Source organism: Elaeis guineensis, chromosome 2 (assembly GCF_000442705.2).
Source record: "Elaeis guineensis isolate ETL-2024a chromosome 2, EG11, whole genome shotgun sequence".
Lineage (NCBI taxonomy): Eukaryota > Viridiplantae > Streptophyta > Magnoliopsida > Arecales > Arecaceae > Elaeis > Elaeis guineensis.
In genome coordinates this window covers 13,648,023-13,675,615 of record NC_025994.2, presented here as the reverse complement: position 1 = coordinate 13,675,615, position 27,593 = coordinate 13,648,023, and the positions used below count along the sequence as shown (strand labels likewise).

At 37.4% G+C, this 27,593-nt stretch overlaps 2 protein-coding genes across 3 annotated transcripts; one reads left to right on the top strand and one right to left on the bottom strand.

Moving 5' to 3' along the window:
* Nucleotides 1–302: 302 nt before the first annotated feature.
* Nucleotides 303–10,270, bottom strand: LOC105059900 (probable E3 ubiquitin-protein ligase ARI2). Of its 2 annotated transcripts, none has more exons than XM_029260482.2 (7): nucleotides 9,883–10,270; nucleotides 9,105–9,137; nucleotides 7,127–7,406; nucleotides 4,331–4,811; nucleotides 1,938–2,486; nucleotides 1,668–1,861; nucleotides 303–510 (listed from the first exon to the last, which is right to left on the bottom strand). In XM_029260482.2, exons 1-7 carry the CDS (start codon nucleotides 10,003–10,005, stop codon nucleotides 461–463), a joined length of 1,710 nt encoding a protein of 569 aa, XP_029116315.1. In that variant the 5' UTR covers nucleotides 10,006–10,270; the 3' UTR covers nucleotides 303–460. The 2 variants fall into 2 exon arrangements, with proteins under 2 accessions (XP_029116315.1, XP_010941706.1); XM_010943404.4 differs by lacking the exon at nucleotides 303–510 and adding an exon at nucleotides 903–1,437 and having other exon boundaries at nucleotides 9,883–10,269.
* A 5,360-nt stretch (nucleotides 10,271–15,630) lies between these two features.
* LOC140855216 (uncharacterized) lies at nucleotides 15,631–26,472 on the top strand. The gene is made up of 5 exons (XM_073251093.1): nucleotides 15,631–16,673; nucleotides 16,827–16,915; nucleotides 17,342–17,790; nucleotides 18,568–18,745; nucleotides 26,296–26,472. The coding sequence occupies exons 1-5, from the start codon at nucleotides 15,836–15,838 to the stop codon at nucleotides 26,470–26,472; spliced, it is 1,731 nt and encodes a 576-aa protein (XP_073107194.1). The 5' UTR covers nucleotides 15,631–15,835.
* Nucleotides 26,473–27,593: the final 1,121 nt, after the last annotated feature.

Below are 27,593 nucleotides of genomic sequence, written 5' to 3'. Positions count from 1 at the left end.
TCTTCTGAAGTGGTTTGATGATGAACAAACATGATCTAATGAAGGAGAATAAATACTGCACAAGACCTCATCACAGTTTGGGGTTAGAATGGAGAGGGTCACTGGCTCACTGCTGATCACAGCTCTTCATGATTGGTGCAACGGCCATTGTTGAGCCAACCTCATTCAATATGGTGTCCCTGTGCTGCAAAAGACCTACTCAATCAAGGCCATAATACCATGCAGGACATCTATGATGGGCGGACCAATGCTCTCATAAAAAATGTTAAAATAGTAATTAGCTTTGCAAATAAATACTATATATCTATGGTCGGAATTATTAAATGGTGGTTTTGCCTTGAGGTAACTCACACATGTTTTTTGCAATCATTTTTTTTAAAAAAAAAACAAAAAATTCAAGAGTAGCCTATAGAACCAAGGTGAGCTCAGAAGTATGCAGCTTTGGTAGAAAAGGCAAAGGTCACTGGGTCGGATGAAAGAACCAGCAAGGAAACAGCCGCGCCAAAAAACCTGCAATCAATCACCAAAAAAAAAAAAAAAAAAAAAAAAACACTGCAATCAGCCTGTATCCAAATTTGCCGCTCATGTGTGCAAGAAAAAGGTCTGTTCAACAAGACATCAAGATCAAAACACCCAATACTAAAAATAAGATTTTTAAGAATTTATCAAGTTTAGTCACTGAGACTGCCCATGTTCTGCGCTTGGTTTTAACTGAACTGAGAAAACCATTGTTCTGCCATCTTGAAACATCTGGACTTTTTGGGATTAACTACTGAGTGAAACTACTACAGTGTTAGATCGGTGTTTTCAACTAAAAGACAGCACCTATACCTAGTGACAGTGGCACCACGATAAGTCGTCACAATGCTTTCCATGTACAATGACAATGCAAAGAAGAAAAATGGAGGCAAAGCATTTGGTAATTTAATTTCATAGGCATCATATCCTTAGCTCCATATTGATCATACAACCACAGTATGCTGGTTCGAAGATGCTGCTACAGTATGCATGGGATCATTTTAAAGTTCCCATAGTTCAAAAGAGCCCTCATAAAGTTTGCAGGAATGAGTTAACTGTACAATGGCTGCGATGAAGCTATGTATGAAACAAAAAAAAAAAAAAAAAAAAGGTAGAGAGAGCATAAATACATCTTTATCTCTGTTTGGAAGCCAATAAGTATCAGGAGAGGAGAAAAAAAAGGATAACTGGAAATGCTATGAAGTATAGCTACTTCAGCGAGAGCTGTGCACATGCAAATAATGAAATGGAAGATGGATTCAACTCCTCTCAATCATATCGCAGGCATGTTGAGATCAAAGAGAGTAACACCTCCGGGATCATCTTTCCTGGCACGTTTTCTTGAAGAGCATACACCCTCCACTGCACTCGAAGATGCATGCAACTGGAAGACAGAATGCCTGCCCAGTCCAGTTGCACCTATATTCCAGGTTAATAATATTTTTGTCAGTGAAATGAGAAGCATGGCTTCAAACTTTATAAATTTTTTTTTTCCAATATTTCTTCAGAGAACATCAACTTACTGAAGTAAATACTTGATCAAGATGGAAAGAAGGATAATAAAGAAAATAAAACAGACATGACAGCGGATATTGATGTCATGCCTGATTTGTTGGCTAAAATAACTATCATGGGAAAAAACCTTTTACCGGTTCCATTAATAGTCGAATTCTGTTGCAAAGAGTTGCCACCATTGTCAGTTTTCAGGTTCCTCAAGCTTTCATCAGAATTCCAACATTCAGAAAGTTCTGATGCCCTCTCAAGGCCCCTAGACTTGTATGGAGCGATGTGGTGAACTGAATGTTTCAGGGGATACAATAAATCATTCTCTATGCATTGGTACCTGCAAGAAATATCACTTCAGTATCATAAAACAAATTAACCAATTCACACAAAAAATTTATTGAGGGCAAACTCACATTTCTTTGCAAGAATTATCAACAATCCTGGATAAATTGATGACTTGCATACGTGTTCCAATAATCTCTTCATCAGTCAAGTGCTGAAATTCCTTCTCAAGAAACAGAGACAGCTTCTCTACATTAGATTCTAGCTGTTGTTGTTGGTCTTCAAATAGATTTTGTCTGATTTGTCTTTCACCTGGTGTCATCTCATCCTTAAACAGCTCATCCCCAAACATATAGAAGGCAAATGGGTATGTATATGAAAGAACACGCCTTGATCTGAAGAGTCTATGCAATCCATTCGACACCCAGCTGTAATCTTTAATTCCGGACTCCTTATTTTCAGATAATGAAATTCTTTCCTGAATAGTTTTCATGAGATTGCTTTCCTGCTTAAAAGAATCCGTATGGGCCTTGTATCGGTTATAGTAGTGCATGTATCTATGAAGTTTCCGTCTTTCAGTCTCTACATTACTTCGTTCTTCTTCTTTAAAACGGTTACAACTGTGGCCACCTATACTACTCCATGTATGATCTCTCCCAGTAGCACCACCACATTTGTAACTGTTAAAAAAACAATAAAATTGATCAAGTCAGTACTAATGACATCACCTTACTAGTGTTATTAAATGAAACAAAAAGTTGTTTTGCAAAGCATTAAGAAAAAAATGCATTTAGTATGGAGTTTTATAAGGGATCAAACTTTAAGTGTCATGGTCCCATGGAGTATCAAGCAATCTGGTCAAGCTACACATAATGCAGTCATAATTTCAATTAATTGCATACACATCTTCAGACAGCTATAAGGAAAATATATAACTAGAATTCCTATGGTAGCTGTTAACATGTAATGAAGTATCAGTTGAATGTTCTGAAATTATTGAGCTCCGATGGAGTATCACTATTAAAGATGTAATGCAACATAAAAGATCATTCCCAATGATTAGTGTGTAGCCTTATCCACTTCAAAACCGTCATGCTACGAGATTTAGTGATCAATATCTAGAGAAGCTGAACACTTGGAAATGGAAGAATAATTAGGAAGATAAAAACGTTACTGTTTTCTCCATTAACAAACCCCATATTTACTGATAACTCAAAGCTTGCAGACTCAATAAGAAACCATTCACACTGTCTCTCAAAGGTAATAACTTGATAGAGTCAAATTATAGTGAAAAAGATTTTAATAAGTGTAATGAGAGGCAGAGTTATCATTAAGACAAAATATCCTAAAGCTATGCAGGATTTTAGACCAAATGCCATTTCTTCTGGTTTACAAGTTTCCCATTCTTTTGCTCATCCTTAAAGGAGACCTATAATATAGCTCAATCCCGGTCAACAAAACCTGCAAAGATACATGAAAGCATCCTCAAGTTGTGCAGGCTTTTAGACACCAAAACCAGAGTGGCAAGGTTAATAGAAAGCATCCTTAAGATGTGCATGCTTTTAGACCAAATACCACTGCTTCTGTCTAGGCCTATCCATAAAGTCCTTCAGTATATAGTTCAATCCAGGTCAGCTAAAATTAGTGGTCCTGATCCTTTTTGGTTTTGTTTAGCTGTAACTTTGTGGAAAACCAAAATTATTCTTTTATTTAAGAGGTAAAATCTGGCATTTGTTAGCATGAAAGAGCAAATGTAAAAACATAGATTTGCGCATACGATATCGAGTTGGAAGATTGAGACATTACTAAAATGGTTACCGCGATTCTCAGCACACTCCCTAAACCTCATAAACTCAATGACATTATAACCATTATAATGAACATTCAATGCCAGAAGTGCATTACAGGGGACAAAGACACCTTACAAGGGATAAAGAAACTCAAGGATGATTGATAGAAGAATGCCTACGCTACCTTCATTCTCCAATGTATTTCTTCCAAAGTTGAGATTTCAAGACATTTAAATTAATAAAAATTAAGTAGAATTTATTCTAAAATATTTGAGATGAAAGTACTAGAAATATCTCAGGCAAGTTCGTGCATCATAGTATTTCGATAATCTTTGAAACATGAAATGCAGCCCATAACTTTTAAGATACGAGCTTTAACTTTTTCAGTATTTTATGCAAACATCATTCTCCTATAATCAAGGATATAGGTTTTGGTGCAGAACACAGACAACAAAATTAAGTTTAAACATGAATCTGGTGTCCTACAAGTGCTGCGATAATGAACACTGTGAGAGACAGAAAAAGAATAAGATCTTTTCTGATGGAAATAGAATAAGCTTTTAGTTATCTAATTAGAATGCCAATCAATCAGGATCAAATTATTAAACTAGGAAATATATGATATCAATGTGAGATAACATGTCATTTATAGAAACAGAAGAGGTTAACTGGAAAATAGTCTACTAAAAAGTCTTCGAGGTTGGATTAAAAAAATCCATATTAAGAATTCTCACCAGAAATATTGTCCGCAGACACATCTAACTAGGTTGCAGCCACCATTCTTTTCGACAGGCTTGTGACATTTGGGGCAGTGTTTCGTGTGAGCCGTGATCCAATTCACATTTTCTGATTCATTATTGCATTTCTTGACCCAAAGATCCCACATCAAGCATGAACAAGGTGAATGTGATTCTAACAAGCAATTAAAACAAAACTGGAGACCACATGTGCACTCAACCTCGCAATATATATCACCCTCAACACGTATTGCATTTCCACAATGCGGTTTGCTAGGACACCATTTAACCATGTTATTATCTTCAATGTAAGACTCAAGAAGGAAACGGTCAAAGCGATCTGCAGTATCTGGGTGCCTTTCCCTGACGAGACTTCTAACGACGGCTTCATCACAAATAGCATTGCACTTCGAGGCCATGCACCTAATGCACCGACTTTTCCCATCATTTATCTGGATGATAAAATGTTGTGTCCAACCTAAGCAAGAAGCAAAATATAATCACATATTTAAGTAATTATAAAAAAAAAATTAAATTGATATAAGCAAGGTTTAAAACTCAGCTTTGGCTTCAGTTTTGGATCTCCAAGTAGGGTTTCAGTTTCGGCAGTTTTGCTTCAAGTTTCAAAGTCTTGGTCAAAAAAAAAAAAAAAAAAGAAAATCCCATAAAAATAGAAAAATAAAAGAAATCAAGACAAGTTATTTCACATCATCTTATTATGTTTTGAGTTATTTGTCATAACTTATGCAGCTTCAATAGTTATAAACTGAAAATTCTTATACACATGCACAATTTTCTCTCAAAACTCTTATTTTCCCCCTTTTGAAGTTTGAACATTGGATATACCTTCAAAATGGAATGGTATATCTGTACCCAAAAAAAGGGAATGATATTTCCATAAAAACTATTCAAACAATACTATCTATTTGATTAGCATAAAAACACTGCATGATATGTACAAACCAAGGAATGAGGAACCATCCCGAACCACTTGGTTTGGGGCACCCTGAGCCATGCTGGCAGTAGACCAGGACGGTTGTGACGTTCGGAATGAAAAACTAGCAAAGGAGGGGGAGAGGGAGAAGGAAAGAGAAGAAGAGATAGAGAGAGGGAGAGGAAGAGGGAGGGAGGGTCGTAGAAGCCACCGAAGGGCGTAAAGAGCTGGGGAGGGACTCCACCCTTCGGCCAATTGAAATAGGGGCCATGGGGCCTCTATTTTTTTAAGTTTATGATTTTTATACCGATTTCACTTGAAAATCCAAACATAAAAGAAAAATAGGGTCCAATGGACCCCAGGTTTGATTGGCTGGAGGGTGGAGCCCCTCCTTCAACCCTCCATGCCCCTCGGCAGCCCTCTAGTGGCCTTCGTGACCCTCCGATGGACGTCCATCTCCCTCCCTCTCCATGTCTCTTTTTTACTCTCTTTCATTCTCCCCTTCACCGCCCTTTCTGCTATGCCGGTATGGGCTTGGCATAGATTGGCACAGGGGCGTACCAAACTGTGCCATCGACCAACTGATCCAGCCCTCGATATCCGCACAACAAACCTTGGTATGAACCGTAAGATTGTTAATAATGATCACAAGTATTCCTTTTTTTAACAACCACATCCTATCAACAGACAAATAAATATAGCTAGAGATACCAATGAAATAAAAAAGAGAACATATGCCAAATTACTGAACCTCAACATGGACCACCCTCATGCCTATTTTTTCCCCTTTTCTCTAGCACTTCTAAGCTGCACTTCAATGTTTCAAATCTGCCATCATGCAAAGGTGCTGATGATTGATGCCTAATGCATAAATAAGCAAATGAATGAACATATTAATGAATTCAATTAATGATTGGGTGATATTAATAATGCTTATAAAATAGTAGGCATATTTATTTTTAATGAAAAATATATGAAATTGAAGCAAAAACCAATCGAAACTGCAACCAAAACTGACCCAAACCCAAAATTACAGTCAGTTTCCAATTAGTCTCAGCCAAAATCTTTTTGTTTTGGCAAAAACATTAAAATTTGAATATAAAGGTTCTGAAGCGAAGCATGATCTCCTAAATAAGAAATATAAACCCCAAAAATCACTAACTCAAGTTACAAAATCACTTGCTAGAACCAAACACATAATGCATCAATAGTTCATGATAAGTACAAAATCAGAAAAAAAGATATGAGAAACAGGAACAGAACAGAGAACATAAACAATGAACGGTGAAAAATGCTCAGATATTGTCAAATCTTTTGGGTAAGAGAAGTTCATAATTTGATTCATGAACCGTTTGCTTATAAAACATTTGTAAGTTTAACAATAATCCAAAAAAAGAAAAAATATTTTTTATACTGTGTTTTGATAATATCATAAGAATAATGGCAGAAAAATTCAAAATGGGTTGAAATCTTCCAGTAGCATGGTAAAAAAAGAAAAATGCAATGAGGCTGCTGATAATGTTCCTTGAATCTGATGGTATTCTAAGTAAGAATCACATAGAAGGCATTAAAAAGTCCAACTCTAATTCTAAACATACATACATACATAGATACAATATGTATATACATATACGTGAAGATAGAGACATACATACATCTGCACATATCTCTGCACCTATCAATTCGATATGTGCACCTATCAATTCAAGAGTAGGTTTAAAGTTCTCTAATTGACCAGAATAAAAACAAATAGCAAAAAGAAGTTATCATATTTGCTCTCAAGAGGAGAAGAAGAAGAAAGATTATTGGTAAACCAAGATGACAAGTCATTCAACATTAAAATACATGAGAATACTTACAATCATTACAGTAGCAGTGTCCACAATCCATTGCTGTGGCTTTACTGGGAGCAACATCTTCAAAGCATATACCGCACGTAATGGGGGATGAGGACTTCAATAAGTCAAGGCCTTTGTTCTCAGTGATAGAAACCCCTGCATCACAACACAACTGTTCTCTCCCCTTTCGTTCAAGCAACTCATATACCCTCTCCACATTCCACCGGTAATAGATAAGCAGGGTTCGCGCATGCTGCTCTTTTATAGCTAACACATCCATCACCTTTCGCAAATCTTCCTTCTACAATAGAATTCAAAAGTTATAATGTTACACAATAAGAACCAAGGTTCAAGATTTTAAAGAACACATCATACCAATACAATGATTCCCCACAAAAACTATTATTAACCATTATAACAGTTATAATGGGAGTTTTTTCAATCATAATATAATATAAAATAATGAAAAATAAACTTAGCATATACAATGGTCATAAACTAATTAAATATTAAACTAGCTGATATGCAATCCACATCCCAAAAAACTATGACCACCAACTTCATCATCTTAACCATTTTTAACTTACAGTAAACCAAACCACATGAAAAAGAACTATCAGACATTGGCTTTTGGAGCCAATTGTTTCTCGACCGAACCGCCTCCAATGTCCCATTGGGTTGGGTGGTAAACCCAAACCAGGCCATTTATGATCAGGTTATTTTTTGGGTCTACCTGGAACCAACCCAATTTGAACCCATTTATTGCAAGTGGGCTCGTGCAGGTTGATGAGTGTGGATCAGATTTTGCCACCCCTACCTCCTATTTACTTTTCACTAGATAAAAATATATATTTTTTTGGATTGTGTAATCAATTTTGGAGGGAATTTAATGCACAAAATCTGAATTCTCAAAAATAATATTTTATTTATAGAAAGGTAGAAGTTAAAAAAAATACATTATAATGGATTGTTATAACAGTAACTAACATTTTATGATGGCCATTATATTTCCTTGATATGTGTGCACACACACATGCACACACACCCATATATATATGGAGGCCCTTGGCCTATGTATCAACTAATAAAAACTACATATAATTTAATGTTATTTAGGCCGTTCATTTTTTTTGGCCATTTGATGCATAGAATAGGCATCTCCAAATTATATGATTTTTGGTATGTAGACATTTTAGAGATAGCAGATCATATCTAATAGCTTAGATTCCCTATCGTGCAATCTAGATATAACTGGATCTGATTGGAAATCCACTCGAATATAGCCAAGTCTAACTTTATACATACACACACACACACACACACACACACACACACATATATGTATATGTATATATACATATGTATATGTATATGTATATGTACATATGTATATGTATATATATATACACACACACCTATACCTACACATACATATATATAATTGGGGAGGGGGGTTGTGGTTAAAACTGTTATAGCATCTATTCTAGTGGTTATCGCACCATTATTTAAAACTTTGGCAAGGATTATAACAATGGATACTGCAATGTACTAATTTGCCACTATATAGTTTCAGAGCATGCAGTTATGTTATATATGTTACTAACTTGAATTTAAATAATCACTGTTATTATGGAAACAACAGTTTTCAGTTGACAATCCACTGTTCATCAGAAAAATTACTATTTTCAAATTCAAATCTCTCAGACAGCTGTTTTCATTCAGCTGGTGAAAAGTGACTGAGCACAGGAGCTGGTTTTTTTCACATTACTGTATGCCATTTACTGTTATAACAGTCGTTAACTACAGTTCTGACAGACATATATTTATTAGCAAAAGCTAAACGGGTAAATAACAGCCATCATCTCTGTTTTTTGACAGCAAAAGAATGGTATATTATATGAGGACATCGACATCATCAAGAAATATTAATATCATTATTCCTATTTATGTGTCTGTATAAAGACCATCTTATGTCATCATGCGCAGCAAAATAGCTTACCTGTGCCGCCAAGAGAGACTCACTCGTGATGACCTGCAGAGCACAAGTTAAGCAACAAAGAAAACTCAGTTAAACAAGTGAAGACATGGTGAAAAACACAAAATACATTGCTATTTCACTGTTAATCTTACCCAGTAATCATGGATTTTTAAAAGCTATCAGCCAGAAGAACATCCAGCCAAAAGGATTATCACCAATTCTAATAAAGATCAGAACTTTTGCATATTGGAATTAAAGGGAAAAAGTAGCATATCGACCAAGAACATCGAGTAACAACAACAATATATCTCCTACAATTAACCCGATGTTTTCTTATTCACTTATCACAGAATTTCTAGAAAAAATAGCATGGCAAAGATACGATTACTAATTTTACTAAAGACTGAAACATTTTTCGAACAGGATGAAGGGGAAAAAATTATCAAAATAACATCAAGTCACAACTGTTACATATCTCCTGCATTACCACATCAATGCTAATCTCAATCAACAACTAAAGCGCTGTAAAAGCTGGCTGCCAGAAGAACAATCTGGAAAACAAGATGATCAAAAGTAAAAGAAAAGGAAATGAAAAATCGAACCTTTTCCATATAAGATTTAAAAAACATATCAATTTATGTACCAAAAAATAAAATAAAATAAAATAAACACCAGGTGAACAACTTTCACATATCTCCCATCACGGAAACACCAAGGAACCAAAGAATCCACATGAAGTAAACCTTGATTCGCCCAACGAAAAGATAAGAAGAGGAAAGAAGAAGGAACGATCCTATACCGAAGAGATGGACCAACTGACAGCATCGTGGGGCCTATCAGCGGCCTCTTCGATAAACACGTCCTCATCGATGTAGTCATCGTCCGCATCGCCCGAAGACGGGTAGTAGTCGTCATCCGCCATTAGAGAAAGCGTAAAGAGTGCAGAGAAAGCAAGCTTAATTCGATCGAATTCGAGGTGGTCCGATTCCACTCCGAAATCAAAGGCAAGAAGACGCCTTTGGTGAAGGAAGAGAAGGCGAATCGAATCGAATCGGAGACGAAGAAGTCCGAATCGAATCGGAGACAGAGAAGAAGTCTCTCTCTCTCTCTCTCTCTCTCTCTCTCTCTCAGCTCCAGGGGGTGATAAAGGGTAGAAAGGATTCCAAAGGATTTTGGTCGTTTTGTTCCGGGATTTACCCTGTTTAGGAGCTACCAAAAAGGCTTTGGGAATTAGGAAGGGTTGGATCCCCACGTTATAATTGTTCTTCCGGACATCATCATAATATTATGTATGCGGAATCTAGATCGAACGTTGTTTTTTTCGCGTAAAGATATCTAATCCGTTCGTTAGCGGCGTCACCTCTGGGTTCTACGTTTTATAGAGAAAAGGAAAAATATGCTACCCAATCTCCACAATCGACACAACAAACTACCGCCCGACGTGGTACAACGTGGCCACTGATGATTGCACAGTTCCGGTTGGTCACTCTCAAGTGCACCAAATTTCTTCCTACCACGTCAGACGTGGTAGGACTGTAAGTATATGGCACAAGTGATTCCACTGTATAACAATAATCAATTTTGAATGGGTAAGACTTGCCAAAAGTGGACGGACTGATGGCTTCACTAACCGGATGCAATCGATTCGGATCGAATTGAATAATTAAAATTTTAAATTTAAATTAATTTAAAATATTTGAATTTAAAATTTGATTCGAGATCGATTGGATCTTAATATATGAGTTTAATTTTATAAAAAATAGATAAAATTCAAGATCGATTCAATTTCGATTTGAATATCAATCAAACTGTATTTAAACTCGAAATCGGATCTTAATATATTAATAATATATATATTAATATATATATATATATTATAAATAAAATAATATTATTAAATATATATAAATTTAAATAGGCTCGCATGTTTTCGAATCGACTATCTTACTATTCGAGCTCAATTTGAAAAATTATTCAAATTATTCATGTTCGATAATAATCGAATCGAATCGAGTTCGAGTAGTTCACAGATGGCTCAACTCGTTTACACTCTTTGGCTTCATAAAAGGACATCAACGATAGATCGAGCACTAAGTTTGGTGATGCGTCGGGTCAGATGTGGTTTGGATCGACTCGAGCCCGATCCGATATCTCAGCATTTTGATCCAAATCCGACCCATAACTTGGAGGATAAATATTTTTTTTATCTATACCCTACTTGATTGGGTATTGGGTTATTCGATCGGATACTCGTCTTATCTAAATGAGATTTTCTAGACAAAAATAGAAGCATTGAACAATAGCTCACTACCATTTTTTAGCTTTTAAGATCTTAACCAAACCTAAAGGTCATAACGCCCACATTTCATACAGCAAGCTCACATTTAAATAATATATATACATAAGATCGGGTTGGGTTTGGATAGGATAATGGATCGGGGTGGCCACTTTCTGAATCCGATCTGATCCGAAATATAAATTTATTAGATTTAGATCGAGTTAGATCAAAATTTGGTCAACACATTGACCAACTCGACCCATTAGGATCGGGTCGGATAGGATCAAAATTTGTCTGGATCGGATATAATTACCAAGCCACCCTCCATATGTTGCAGGTGAAGGAAAATTTGGTCTCTTCTATGAATTTTTTGCCAACCATTGAAATTTTTTTTTTCCTCCTTTTACCAAACTTGCTTAGATAATAATTAAATATAAATTCAAATTTAATTTTTTAATTTCTAATTTAATATATATAATTTTAGTGAGGAAATTATTTTTTTTTTCTTAAGCCTCCGCTTTTCCGTGAGTGTGAGGTGGGATCGTTTAATGAGCCTTGATGGGCGTACCTCCATCCGTCAATGTAATATATGATCTGATTCTTCTTGCTATTACTTAATGCAAGTAGGACCTACAATGAATGCACTGGCACAGGGTGAACAATATGTTAACAAAAACATAGTCTTGATATGAAGAACTCCTCTATATCAAGACTTTAAAAATAATAGTATTATAAATTTTAGAATGATTTTATACTTAATAATGAATGAAAAGTAGCTATTGTAGTATATTATTCACTGTTATAGTAGTCGGTTATAACGTAAATAATGATCCTTATTTTCAGCTATACCTTTTTCTATATAAAATATGCAGTTTTTTTAGTAAATTGGATAAATTATAGAATTATACCAATCTTGAATGACTACGTTCATGAAAGTAGAAATACAGAATATCTAAAATAAATTATTGAGTTTTCAAAATTTAAATTTTCTAAGTTGATTTTTTTTTCAAAATACACTTGTACGGTCCACAAATAATATTGTCAACAAAAAATTAAAGAGGAGTGGAAAACAACACTGTTATTTTCCAGTTATTGCTCATTATAACACCATCATTCATTATAACATCATTCTAATCCTCATTATGACAATTATTACTTAAATATTAGAAGTTGAAATGCCATATTGTGGGACAAATAATGGCCATCATAACTATTGTCAATTATGATTTAATCATATGACCTACATTCGTAAACCTGACCTTGCTTGAGTCGTTTATCCAATGAATTATGAGGGTCGGGCATAGTTATATATTTAATAAATGTTAGATTTGATTTTAATTTTCTAAGTCATTTATTAAATTATATTTACATTGACATGTATTTTTTAATGCATATGTCTCAACCCAATCTAAATCCAATTTGACCCGCCCCACTATCTATACCGAGCAAGACAGAAATAGTAACTATTTTAGAGCGTTGGAAAGATAGATTTATGTTGCAACTGATCGCTAATTTTCTGTGAGTTTTTTCTTTTTTTTTCGGTAGAAGAGTTTTTTCTTTTTTTGAGGTAAATTTTCTGTGAGCTTAAAGACTCCCTGCAGCTGACTTGTCAAAAAGGAAGGGAAATGTTCTGCATTCCACTAGACACAACTTTCACAATCTCAATGAAACGAATTGAATTGCTAGGTCGGGTGTGGAAATGTAGTACCAAAAGTTAAAGCAAGCGATTGTGGCACATCTAGTAGATTATGCATAGAGATACATGGAGGAAGGAAAAGTTTGATATAGCCAATGCTCAACAAAAATAATATCCACACACATATACATACATACATACATACATACAAAACCTGAGTTTCAAGGATGATATACAATACTTGCACAAATACTAAGAAAAATCCGAGATTGATATAGGGTTCGTGTTGTATCTTTCGCATGAAAAAAATGATTGATCTTCTTTTATAATATCAACCATTAGATCATATCTTGCATAGATTTCAAAGTAGTCCAGCTCCTCTTTCTATTCATTTGCTTACATCTTAAAACAGAAGTCGCACAGTCTAATATTTGACATGGCGAAAGAAGGTGAAGCATTTTTTCATGTGAAAGATATAACCTGAACTGATCGATAAAACATTAGTATAACAATTTAGAACAATAGTCATTGCTTACCAGATAAATACAATAAAATTTGATGTGTCAAGATTAATGCTCAGACTAGAGCCACTCTGATGTGCACCATCATGAAGAAAGAGATGATCACATGCCATATATGGATCCAAGAGCCAAATTGATGATTTTGCTCACGTGCGTAGAAGCATGATGTGGTGCGAATCAGATTTGGCAGGAATTTGAAAGAAATTATTGCTTGAAAAAAGGGCTGAGTTTAGAAGCTTGTTTTGTTCTTCCTAATTCACCATGATCTCCAGCCACCATCATTTCCATAATAACAAGACGCAATCAAGATTGTTTTGTTCTTCCTAATTCACCATGATCTCCAGCCACCATCATTTTCATAGTAGCAAGATACAGCCAAAGTTATTTTGTTCTTCCTAATTCACCATGATCTCCAGCCACCATCATTTCCATAGTAGCAAGGTACGGCCACTATCATTTTTTTTGTAGCAAGATATAGCCACCATCATTTCTATGAGAGTCAAATTCTGTTATTTCCTTTCATTTACTGAATTTGTCTTATGTTCCCTCTCTTATCTATATAAAGGGAGGCGACCTATGTATTCAATTTAGATTTCAATGAATAAAAATGAGTGTTGCTGATTTCTCTTATTTAACCCCTGTGTGTTAGTGGCGAGTTATAAATCCTAGAACTTATCACTCACATTCTTCTTTTCTTGAGTGTGGCGTTCTACCCCTTTGTGATCTGATTGTGGTGATTTTCTTATCAATCAGATTTCAAAGGTTTCTTTTTTTTTCTCTTTTTCTGTGCTCCAATCTTTATTCTTACCTACACAAGATAGTTATTTAGGCATGGGCACATCAGTTTGGTATCAGAGGCTAAGGGAGTGTTTGACATCCAAATCATGTCTGGAGGAGACGAGGCCCCTGTCATTCCTAGAGGCATGAGTCTGGAACAAGCTCAGATTATGGGGCTCCAGCGGCGTCAAGAAGAGATGATGGAGCAACTCAATCGTCTAACACAAGCATTTGAGCGGTTGGCAACACTTCCCCCACCACCACAGCGGCATGGCCATCCAGCACCACGACGAGTTGATCGTAATGATGAAGAGGAGTATGACGAACTCGGGGATGATGATGGTGTGGAGGAACACCCATGGCAAAGGCGGTAGCAAAAGAGTTTGGGAGACAATATTAAGATAAGGATCCCATCCTTTAAAGGAACCAGCTCACCCGAAGAATATCTGGAATGGGTGCAACGTGTGGAGAAGATCTTTGAATGTCAAGACTATTCTAAGGTAAAAAAATATAAACTTGCTGCCCTTGAATTCACTGATTATGCTAATCTTTGGTGGGAGAATGTGAAAGCTCAGCGTAGGAGGGATGGAGAAGAGGAAATTCGAAACTGGAGGCTTATGAAGCGGATCATGGAGAAGCGATTTATCCCTCAATATTATAAGCAGGAGCTGTACATCAAGTTACAAAGCTTGAGACAAGGGGGATGTGTGTTGAGAATTATGTCAAAGAATTTGAGATGTTGATGATGAGATACGATTTGCGAGAACCTCAAGAACAGACCATTGCAAGATTCTTAGGAGGCTTGAATAAGGAGATTGCTGATACGGTGGAGTTGCAATCTTATGTGTTCCTTGACGATGTGATCAAACTTGCTGTTAAAGTGGAGAGACAGCACAAGCGTGGTGCAAGTAAGCCAAGTAAGACTACCAACTCATCTTCTTTATCACCATGGTCCGTCCCTAAGGCGGTGCCAAAACAAGTAGAAAAAGGTGATTCTAGCAAGCAAGTCACAGATGCGGCCAAAAAAAAAGAGGTGGGGAATTCACAACCTCCCAGATAAAGTCGAGATATCAAGTGTTTCAAGTATCTTGGTTACGGTCATATAGCCTCTGAATGTCCAAACAAGAGGGTGATGTTCATTCGGGAGTCACAAGAAGAAATTGAAAGTGAAGATGAGGCTATTTTGGAAGAGGTAAAAGAAGATTATGTGGAGTTTGCAGATGAAGGAGAGCTGTTGGTTATTCATCGCAACCTGAACCTACAAGCCAAAGTGGATGATGAGCAGCGCGAAAATATCTTCCATACTATGTGCACCATCCATGATAAGGTATGTGGTGTTATCATTGATGGAGGTAGCTGTACCAATGTAGCTTCTACTATTTTGGTAGAAAAACTTAATTTGGTGACTATGAAGCATCTCCGTCCCTATAGATTGCAATGGCTTACTGACGATGGTGATGTGAAGGTTACAAAGCAGGTTGTAGTACCTTTCTCTATTGGCAAGTCCTACTAAGATGAGGTTGTTTGTGATGTGGTTCCTATGAAAGCCAGCCATCTTCTTTTGGGAAGGCCTTGGCAGTACGATCGGAGGGCTATTCATGACGGCTTCAAAAATACCTATTCATTTGTCAAGAATGGGAAGAGTATAGTGTTGGCACCACTTAGCCCGCAACAGGTCCAGAAGGATCAGCTTGTGATTGAAAAGGGCAAGAAAGAGAACCTATTTGCCAACAAGGGGGAAGTGAAGCGAGTTTTGACTAACCATGAAATTATTTTTGTTCTTGTAGCTAAGCAGGTTCCAAGTGAAGAAGTCTCCCTTCCACCGCAAATGAAGGAGATCTTGGAGGAATTTACCGATGTGTTCCCTGAAGAATTACCAAAAGGATTGCTACCAATCAAAGGGATCGAGCATCAGATTGATCTCATTCCAGGATTTGCCCTACCAAATAGACCAGCCTATAGATGCAATCCCGAGGAGATCAAGGAGTTGCAGGGGCAAGTTGCGGATCTTTTGGAGAAGGGTTATGTGAGGGAGTCTATGAGCCCATGTTCAGTACCAGCTCTGTTGGTACCAAAGAAGGATGGATCTATGCGGATGTGCGTGGATAGTAGGGCGATAAACAAGATCACAATAAAATATCGCTATCCAATCCTGCGACTGGACGATATGCTTGATGAGTTGCATGGAGCTAAGGTCTTCTCAAAAATAGACCTTAGGAGCGGATACCATCAGATTCGCATGAAGGAAGGTGATGAATGGAAGACCGCATTCAAGACCAAGTTTGGATTGTATGAGTGGACGGTCATGCCATTTGGCTTGTCCAACGCACCTAGTACATTCATGAGATTGATGAATCATGTGCTGCATAAGTTTATTGGTGATTTTGTGGTTGTATATTTTGACGATATTCTAATTTTTAGCAGAAATCAGGAAGAGCATATGGAGCACCTCAGGGATATTTTTGAGGTTCTGCGACAAGAGAAGCTATATGGCAACCTCAAAAAGTATCATTTTTGTCAGGATCGCATAGTCTTTCTTGGCTATGTTGTGTCACAACATGGAGTGGAAGTTGATGAGGAAAAGGTGAAAGCGATCAAGGAGTGGCCTGTTCCTACTAATGTATCTGAAGTGAGGAGTTTTCATGGCCTAGCATCTTTTTATCGGAGGTTTGTGAGGAACTTCAGCACTATTCTTGCTCCTATCACTGAATGCATCAAGAAAGGAGGAGAATTCAAATGGACTGAAGCAGCCCAAAGGAGCTTCGAGTTGATCAAGAAAAAGTTGAGTTCAGCACCCATTCTAGCTCTACCCGACTTTTTCAAGACTTTTGAGGTAGAATGTGATGCCTCCGGTGTGGGCATTGGAGCTGTTCTGATGCAAGAAGGGCGTCCCATAGCATATTTCAGTGAGAAGTTGAAAGGTGCAAGCTTGAGCTACTCTGTCTATGACAAGGAGTTCTATGCTCTGATTCGGGCTTTGGAGACCTGGCAATATTATTTATTGCCAAAGAAGTTTGTCATCCATACTGATCATGAGTCTTTGAAGCACTTGAAAGGACAAAGCAAGCTGAATCGTAGACATGCCAAGTGGATGGAATTCTTGAAAATTTTTCCTTATGTGATCAAATACAAAAAAGAAAATGTCAATATCGTGGCTGATGCACTTTCCAAGAGGTATGCTTTGATTTCATTGCTTAATGCTAAACTAATGGGATTTGAGTTGATTATAGATCGATACAAGGACAATCCAAAATTTGTAAATATTTATGAAAAGTGCGAGAAAGGAGCTGTAAATGGCTATTACAGGCATGACGAATACTTGTTTAAGTCAGGTCGGCTGTGCATTCCTAACAGTTCTATTAGAGAGCTTTTGGTGAGAGAAGCTCATGGTGGCGGATTGGCGGGTCATTTTGGAGAGAAAAAAATATTGGAGATGATGAAAGAGCACTTTTATTGGCCAGCTATGATTCGTAATGTGCATCACGTCATTGAGAGGTACGTTACCTGTAAGAAGGCGAAGAGCAAAGAGACTTCACAAGGGTTGTATATGCCGTTACCTGTACCAGATCAACCATGGGTAGATTTGAGTATGGATTTTGTGCTTGGGCTGCCAAGAACACAAAGGGGGAAGGATTTGATTTTGGTGGTTATGGATCGATTCTCAAAAATATCTCATTTCGTGCCATGCCACAGAACTGATGATGCTTCACATGTTGCAGAAATATTTTTCAAAGAGATAGTACGTCTGCATGGTGTACCAAAGAGCATTGTGTCTGATCGAGATGTCAAGTTCTTGAGTTACTTTTGGAAGACCTTGTGGAAGAAGCTTGGTACTAGATTGCTCTTCAGCACAACTTGCCACCCGCAAACCGATGGTCAGACCGAAGTGGTAAATCGTACCCTCTCTTCTTTACTTCGCACTATTGTTAATAAGAATATGAAGAATTGGGATGAGTGTTTGGCTTATGTTGAGTTTGCTTACAATCGTAGTATTCATAGCACTACCAAGCATTCTCCTTTTGAAGTGGTTTATGGATTTAATCCTATCACCCCACTTGATTTGGCACCACTTCCAATCAGCGAAAGAGTTTGTATGGATGGGAAGAAGAAAGCTGAGTTGGTTAAGTCCATGCATAAGAGCATCAAGGAGCAGATTGAGAGGAAGAATGCGGCTTATGAGAAGGCAGCCAACAGAGGAAGAAAACAAGTTCGCTTGGCTCCAGGTGATCTTGTTTGGATACATCTTCGCAAAGAATGATTTCCAAACCAAAGAAAATCTAAGTTCATGCCGCGTGCTGATGGTCCATTCCGAGTTATTGAGAAAGTGAATGACAATGCTTACAAGATTGAATTGCCTGATGACTACAATGTGTCCGCTACATTCAATGTTCGAGATCTTTCTCCTTACTTGGAGGATAGTTTGGATGATGAGGAAGACTTGGATTTGAGGGCAAATCCTACTCAACAAGGGAAAAATGATGTGCACCATCATGAAGAAAGAGATGATCACATGCCATATATGGATCCAAGAGCCAAATTGATGATTTTGCTCACGTGCGTAGAAGCATGATGTGGTGTGAATCAGATTTGGCAGGAATTTGAAAGCAATTATTGCTTGAAAAAAAGATCGAGTTTAGAAGCTTGTTTTGTTCTTCTTAATTCACCATGATCTCCAGCCACCATCATTTTCATAATAGCAAGACGCAATCAAGATTGTTTTATTCTTCCTAATTCATCATGATCTCCAACCACCATCATTTCCATAGCAGCAAGATGCAGCCAAAGTTATTTTGTTCTTCCTAATTCACCATGATCTCTAGCCACCATCATTTCCATAGTAGCAAGATACGGCCACTATCATTTTTTTTGTAGCAAGATATAGCCACCATCATTTCTATGAGAGTCAAATTCTGTTATATCCTTCTATTTACTAAATTTGTCTTATGTTCCCTCTCTTATCTATATAAAGGGAGGCAACCTATGTATTCAATTCAGATTTCAATGAATGAAAATGAGTGTTGCTGATTTCTCTTATCTAATCCCTGTGTGTTAGTGGTGAATTATAAACCCTAGAACTTATCACTCACATTCTTCTTTTCTTGAGTGTGGCGTTCTACTCCTTTGTGATCTGATTGTGGCGATTTTCTTATCAATCAGATTTCAAAAAAATTTTTTTTCTCTTTTTCTGTGCTCCAACCTTTATTCTTACCTACACAAGATAGTTATTTAGGCCTGGGCACATCACACTCACTCTAATTCAAACTAAAAGATGGCGGTCTAGTTGACAATGTGCATGAAATGCTTTCTCAATCGTTAAATGCAGTGAATGAGTAGCACATTATTTTAAAATGATATTTATTACTTTGAGTTGGGTAAGGGGTATCAAGATAGAATATCTGAGAAGTTTTGGATACTACTGGTCATGCTATCCTTATGCTTCACTACTTCAATCCACTTATTTGTATCAAGTCTTATGTTTATTAGTGGTATTAATAAAAACTGCATTAAAGATTAGGCCTATGGTTCCATCAAAACAGAGGCTTTACCTTCAATCCACTTTATGTTCTCAAAATGGTGCAAACACGAAAATACGACTGATCAACCAAGTGTGGTGTTCTCAGATTTTGGGTTCCATAGTTTAGAAGATCGGCTATTTAACTCTTATTATCTGCAAATCTGGTGCTTTCTTTCGTGATGCACCGGACTTAGTAAACTACATTACCTTTATGTATCCCCTATCCTAGTTAATAAGCTCTGGGTCTTTATCCTTTGCGTGTCAATACTTTTTGTATGGTCGTTGGTTTTATTGTGGCAGGATTTTGTATTTTGTACTTATTAGGATTTGATGCCTCGAGATTCAGCCCATATTGAGCCCACAGCGAGGTTCGCAGCGAAAAATGGAGTCCAACAAAATCAAGATCACCTGAAACGGAGCTCGGATGGAGGAGATACGAGCTTTTGAAGTCGGCATGAGAATCGAGACGGTGGAGGACCGCCGGCGACCGGTGGCGGGCGGCAGCGGCGCGGCCACAGGCGGGGGCACGCGGGACGCGCGACCCAGGCCTGCGCGGGATGCGCGACCCAGGCCCACACGGGATGCGCGACCCAGGCCCGCGGCCCCTTTGCACCGGTCCACCGTGGACCGGGCGGTCCACGACGGGGCCTGTGGACCGCGTGGACATTTTCCACGCGTTTCTCGCAGTCCACGGTACTATTCCATGGACCGGAGCGTGATCTAAGGGCCCAGGGGCCTCCCGATCTTGATCCGACGGTCTGGGATGCTGATTTGGCTTGTTTAGGACTCTTAAACCTAATCTAATTAGGTTTTAAGCTCTGTTTAACCCTTTAAAAGGGCCTGAGACGAACAGAGAAGGCAGTGGTTCGGTTTTTCGCACCGTACGGAGCCGTACGAATCCGAAAAAAGAGAGAGAGGCGAGAGCGCTGTGAGAAAGGAGCAGGAGGCTCCTGGACAGTGGTCGCCAGGCTCTTCAGGGGTTCAGGGGGTCTCCAAGAGAGAGAGAGAGCTTTTGTGAGGGAAACTTCAGGTGAGAGAGAATTGGGTGTACAAGGGTTGAGGGTGAGGTCTCCTCTTGTAAAATTTTCTTTTCATAGTAAAGTTTGCATGCCCTGTAGAGGCGAGTCCTTTTGTGGCTGATCCACGTATTTTGATTATTTTTTCTTTTCTTTTGTTTCTTCTTTCTTCCTGCTGCATCGTGTGGTACTGAAAAGGTCTTGGGAGGTGGTATCCTGGCCAGACATCCACCCAATAGTACTCTATCCTTATATTAATGAAGCAGGTCGCCCTTTCCCAAAAGAAGAAGAAGAAGAAGAAGAAGAAGAAGAGGAGGAAGAAGAAGAAGAAGAAAAGAAAAGAAAAAAAAACTGGTAACTTTTTCTATCCACACGAAGGAAAAGAAATAAAATAAATTGATTGTCCAAAAGTTCGCTTCTGATTTCAATTTTGATGGATCAAATGGATCTCGGTTTTTATAATTTTTATATTTTTTATAATTTATTAGAAAAATAATAAATAATTTAAAATAAATATATAAGAATAGAAAAAAATTTAAAAAAATATATATAAGGAAGGTAAAGAAACAAATTGGATGCCATCTCAAAATATATTGTATTGTTTGGTACCATTGAGGACTTGTTTGATTCGTCCAAAGTGGAGGGAAAAAAATATGGTCGAAGTGAAAAAAAAAATATTTCTATTCTGATAAAATTTTTAAGAGAGAGATTAAAAAAAATATTTTTATAAAAATATAATTTTTATATTTTATGAGAAAAAAACTCATATAGATTATAAATTTTTAGCTTTCCCATGGCATAAGTATCAAAGACTCTTTTTCTCCTAAAAATATTCTTTTAAGTTATCAAAACTTCTACTGATGAAATGAATATTTTCTCCATTATAATGCCTCAAATCCTCCTCTACTATGATTTGTGGCCAAAAATATTCTTAATCATCGTAATTTTTTATTTGCAAACCATGATAATGTGTAGAATAGGGTAAAATTATTCCTATAATATATATTTTATATAATTTTTTTAAAAAAATGGATACTCAACTAAACATAAGATATCATGGATTAAGTCACTTTTTTTTATGATCAAATCAAACATACCAAAATCATTTTCATAGGCATCACATTTTTGAAAATCAGCTTCTCAAAAATAATGCTCTAAAAAAAAATTCTTTTCATTAACCAAATGAGCCCTGAGTAATTTTTGGTGATTGTGTATTGAGAGAAGATACATATGTATGCATTTACATAACAGAGATGTTCAATTAATGCATGTACTAATTGGTTTTTTTGCTGCAGATCTTCGGCTTGAATCAGATTCGCTGGAGTGAGGCGGCGCCTGGCTTGGACAATAATGACCGAACCTACAAAATAAGTTTCTAACTGGAGTTGGCTCTAATAAAGGCCCTTCGATGCTCAAGTCAGGAATCGATAAAACAGATGGGAAGAAGTGCATGAGAGAATTATGTACCTTAGGAGTCTCTTAATTACCTTTATTTATAAAGGTGAGAACTGTAAGAAAGAAGAATTGGAGGCCATTCCAACTCTTTTGGATGTGCTATCTCAAAATCTTCGATCTGATTTCTTGGTATTGAGCGGTTGTAACCACTTTATCTGGTCTGTAGCCAGCTGCTCCTAGTGGTAGCATAGTTTGATAAAATTGTATGGGGTTTCATGTCAACCTTTTCGAATATGACGATCGAAGTAGGGGTCGGAGGGAGTATGGCTCGGCGGCCCGCTATGTATACTGCTAGAGATGAAGATCGATGGTGGATGCCTGGGTTGAAGCCGGTGTGGGGTTCAGAACTCAAAATTTGGGTCGGTGTTCGATGCCCAAAGATTACTTTGATGATGAGAGCGATGGTCAATGTATAGATTGGCAATTTGATGTGCATAGAGACGAGATCAGCCGCTGATATTGGGGTCGACGAACCAAGCATGGATTGATCTCACAGGAGTGAAAATACTGGCAATGAAGTTGAAAATCTGTGTATAGATCGGTGGCCGATGTATGGGATGGCCACGACCAGAATCCATCCATATCTTTAGGTCGAGCACCAGAGTTCCACCTATAATAGGTTTTATAAAAAAAATAAGAGTTAACAAATCAGATCATTCCTTATGCTTGTTGCTGTAAGGCTCGAAATCTGGAGTAGAGTAAATCGACTTGTGTGAGATTGAGCTGGAGCGATCCTTGCGATCTGATGAAAACTCCATCAATTTGTAAAACCAGTCAAGAAATCAGATTGAGATCCTTCGATTCTTGATCCTTCGATGCTTAAATCAGTTCGAGCCTTGAGAACAAGGGTGGAAAAGAATAGAAGAGCAAGAGAGGTTGGATGGAACTAGAAGAGGACTGGGTGGAAGCTAAGAGTCTGGCCTAATTTTCTACCGAAAGAATCTCTCCTAAGTTCAAAGAGCAGGACTTACCCATGGAGGATCCCTGATCCTTTATTTATAGAGAGGTTGAGGAGGCCATTCTAGAGTTTGTTAGACCATTAGAGGAGTTTGTTAGGCGGTTAGATAGCCATCTATAAGTGAGCTGATGCACAGCTATGCATATGAGCTGAACATAAGATCATGGCTAGCTATGCCTTGGTTGAAAAAATTATTATGGACGTTTGTAGAATGATTAAGTCCATCATTATAATAGTTTACCTCGATAGACGACTGGGATGAAATAGAGATGTCATAATATTCATCCCGAATAGTGAGGTATCGGGGTTCAGGTCGGTAAACACCCGACTTGAATATTTTTTTATTAGTTGAGATGTCATCCGGTTAGAACACAAGGGCATCCTTCATTCAGGTTGGTAAAAATTCGAGCTGAATCTGCTGACTGGTCAATTGGTCTACTGAAATCTGGTGCTTTCAGATTGACGTCTTTTTAATCTCATATGATTATGTCACGTATCTCAAGGTTGGTTTAATGCACCAATACTTTACCTCCTACTTTCTATGTCTGAGATGATAATTTTTTGATCAGACTAGAAAGTAAAAGTATCTTCATAAGGTTGAATTTTCACCAATTTAGGAGCCGTTTGCCATAGAGATCAGATTTTATTGGTCAAGAGATCTTATTTTTGAGTTAGAATTTTTGGCCCAGTCTTTTACCGACCATAGGATCTTATCTCCGCACTTGAATTCTTGATCTGGTTTTAATCGATTAGGAGATCTTATCTCCAAATTTGCTTTCAGATCAGCCTTCATTGATCAAGAGATCTTATCTCTGCATTTGATTTTTGGCTTAATTTTTCACCAACCAGGAGATCTTATCTCTATATTTGAATTTTCGATTCGATTTTCATCGATCAAGAGATCTTATCTCCCTACTTGCATTTTCAATTTGATTTTTATCGATCAAGAGATCTTATCTCCACACTTGCATTTTTGATTCGGTTTTCACCGTTTAAGAGATCTTATCTCCATGTTTTACCTCAAAACTTTTCAAACTGATGTTGCCACCATCTGGAATAAATATGCTGCATCTCGAGAGCATCAAAATTAATTATTTAGTTAAAAATGAAGAAACTTGATCTTTCAAGAAATGATCCACCAAATCTTCTACCATCATTGCTTAGGTAAATAGTTTGAAAATATCAAATAAGAGTGTGACATCTGTCAACATCTGGTTGGTTTATCAACTTGAGCATGGATCAATTTGTCATGACTGAATCTGGGAGGAGGTGCGTTTAACCACCGTCTAATCGAGCGTCGAATTAACGTTAGGTGTCACAAATCGATGAGGGGACCAGCCAATCCAAGCCATCGATTTGCCTATAAAAGGCTTTGGCCCTTCGATCACTGTTCATTTCTGCTGTTACCATGCAAAGGAGCTGCCAAACTGTTTCTAGAAGTCTCTCTGTGTTGAGCAGCTGTTGGAGACAGTGAGAAGCTTTGTCAGAGCGGAAGGAAGGGATTCCATTCTTCATCTCTTGGAAGGATTTTACTTGTTTCTTTTAGGTATCAGCCTTCTCTCATTTGCTCTCTTTCAGTCATAGGATAGCCTTTCTTTCTCTTTCGATTCTTTTCATTCCTCCCCCACATTTTTTCTCAAGAAACATGTCCAAGATGGGTAAAAAAGAAAAAGAGACCGTAGGTGACTCATAGATTAGGTCGACCCAGTCTTTACTGGTCATTGTGGTAGGAAATCCATCTGGAGAGGATCCTAAAACCAGTCTTATAGGTGAGAGGAGTTTGGATCACAGCGCAGAATCTTTTGTGTGTGGTCTCATGGACTACTTTGATCCAGAAATAGAGAGATCTATTTTGATCGAAAAAAATCTCTTAACCCTTAGGGATAAATATGACATATTCGATGAGTATGAGATGATAGTACCGGATCCAGATGATTGGGTATATGAACCTCCTGAGGGTTGCATAGCTTTTTACGATGAGTCCTTCGATCCAGCCTGTGGTTTCCACTAAACCCCTTTTTCGGTAATGTCTTTGATTTTTATAGGGTCCATCCCACTCAAATAACTCCAAATGCAATTAGGATGATTATAGTATTCATAATCATGTGCAACTTTCTTCACATAGATCTTAGGATTTTTTTATTTAGATCCTTGGTCCTTTTGAAGAGGCATTCGAGTGAGAAGGATTGATGGTACTTTTTTTTATAGAAAAACTATAAATTTGGATCTAATCTTTCCTCTTTGATTCATGGTTGGAAAGACCATTTTTTCTTTATCCGGACTCTCATTCTATGAAGTTTTAGGACTTTCTGGGGACGTCCGGACACCAAACATAACTCTAGTGATGAATTTTTTTTCGAAAATGAGATGGCTCATTCAACCCTGATTACCACCAAAATATCCAAGTTATCTTCTCTGATAAATGATCAGGCATTATATGATGCCAGCATCAGCTTATACTCTCCTCGGGGTAAGACTGAAGTATTTTACTTATTAACTTCTTCCTTTCTTTTTTTGTCTTCATTATTCTGAAACACATGCCTAATGCAGAAATGAGATTCAATCTGATGAAGGTGGAGGCTAGGAGGAGGAAGGACCAACCGAAACCATCTGCCACCATCCCCGCATCGAAGAGAGTCAAGAGTGCGGAACCTCCTCTTGCCTAGGTGGCATCTCGATCCTCTTCAGCGACCCTTTCTCCAGCCAACTCGAAGAGAAGTGAAGCCTCCCAGGGACCATAAAATTCTCCCAGGGCCCTATCATTGGAACCCCCATCTCACCAACCCATGGTGGTGAGGATCAAGAATAACGCCCAACCGTCAAGCTCGACCGAGGGGGACGTCGTGATAAGGATGTCACTCCTGGAGCAGCCTCGATTAGGCTGAGATCTTCTCGAATCAGTGATGACAATCGTCGATCTGGAGGCCCATCAAAAAAATAAACCTGAGGAGATCGCCAACTATGGGTTCGAGCAGCTCATGCATGTGAGTTTTTCTTTCTTCTCTTTTCTCTCCTTTTTTTTTGATGAATAATTGATCTGAACTTTCACCTTGCAGGTCGCCGTTGACTTCAAGGTCATGTATGAGAACATGGCCTACCTATTAAAGAATAAAGAGGTCATGGATGCCAATCTAATTATTCTCCAAGAGGAGAAGAAAAAGGAGTCCAAACTTGCTTCGAAACTCAAATATCAACTTGAAAAAAAGCTGAAGGCATTGAAGGAGAAAACTTAAAACCTACTAGATCTTCAGTGAAAGGATAATGAACAGGAGAAGAAGATTTTTGATTTGCATACTATCATTGAGAATAATAAAGAATTGGAGCTGAGGCCAAGAGAGGCGGAGAAGGCCAATGAGGCTTATGAGAAGGCCATAGAGGCCTTAAAGAGATAAATTAAAAAGGAGCAGGATAAGATGGCTAAGGTGGTGGAACTATACGAGGCTTCCAAGGAGTTCGAGGATAAAGTATTCGAGAGCTTCAAGGGTGTGTACGATTACGCCTTCAGTCAGTGCCGCAACTTAATCAAAAAATTATATCCAGAGGTAGATATCTTCAAGGTCACTTTAAAGGTGACCGTCGAGATGGGCGTAAAGTGGATCTTGAGTCACCCCATGAAGCGATAGAGGAACCAATGAAGGAATCTGGTCGATCTCTTATTGGAGTGAACGAAGCTGAAGCCATCACCGCAGAACCCATATTTGTGGTGCCTCCAGTAGAGAACGAAGTCCTCGAGGCCGATAAGAAGCCAGAGCCCACCCCAACTATAGAGCCTGCTACAATTGATACTATTAGGGAGCCAGAGCAATCCAAAAAAGAATCGACCAAAGAGAGCTCTAATGCATCGATAATCATTCAGTAGAATTTTTTTTTTCTCGAGATGTACTGACCTGATATAGGTCTCTTTCTATTTTTTTTTCTCTTTCTTTTTGGAACATGTAAATTCGATGCAGGTTCTCACTTCTATACATTCTTTTTATATTAATGTGAAAAATATTTTTTCAAATATCATGATTTAATTCATATGTTCTAATAAATTTCATTGCTTGTCAGGATAGAATAACCACACATCTTTATAATTCGACACACTATAAGAAAAGAGAGTCTTTGTGATGAAATTATTTATGACGTAAATATTTTCATCGTCAATAATTATATTTATGATGAAAAATTAAATTATTATAAATAATAAAATATTTATGATAAAAATAATTTTTCATCATGAATAATTACATATTAGCAATGGAAAAATATTTCATCATAAATATGAATTATTTATGATAAATTTTTTTATCATAAATAATTCATCATTTATTTTAATTTTAAATTTTTAAATATTTATAAATTTTTTTTTTAT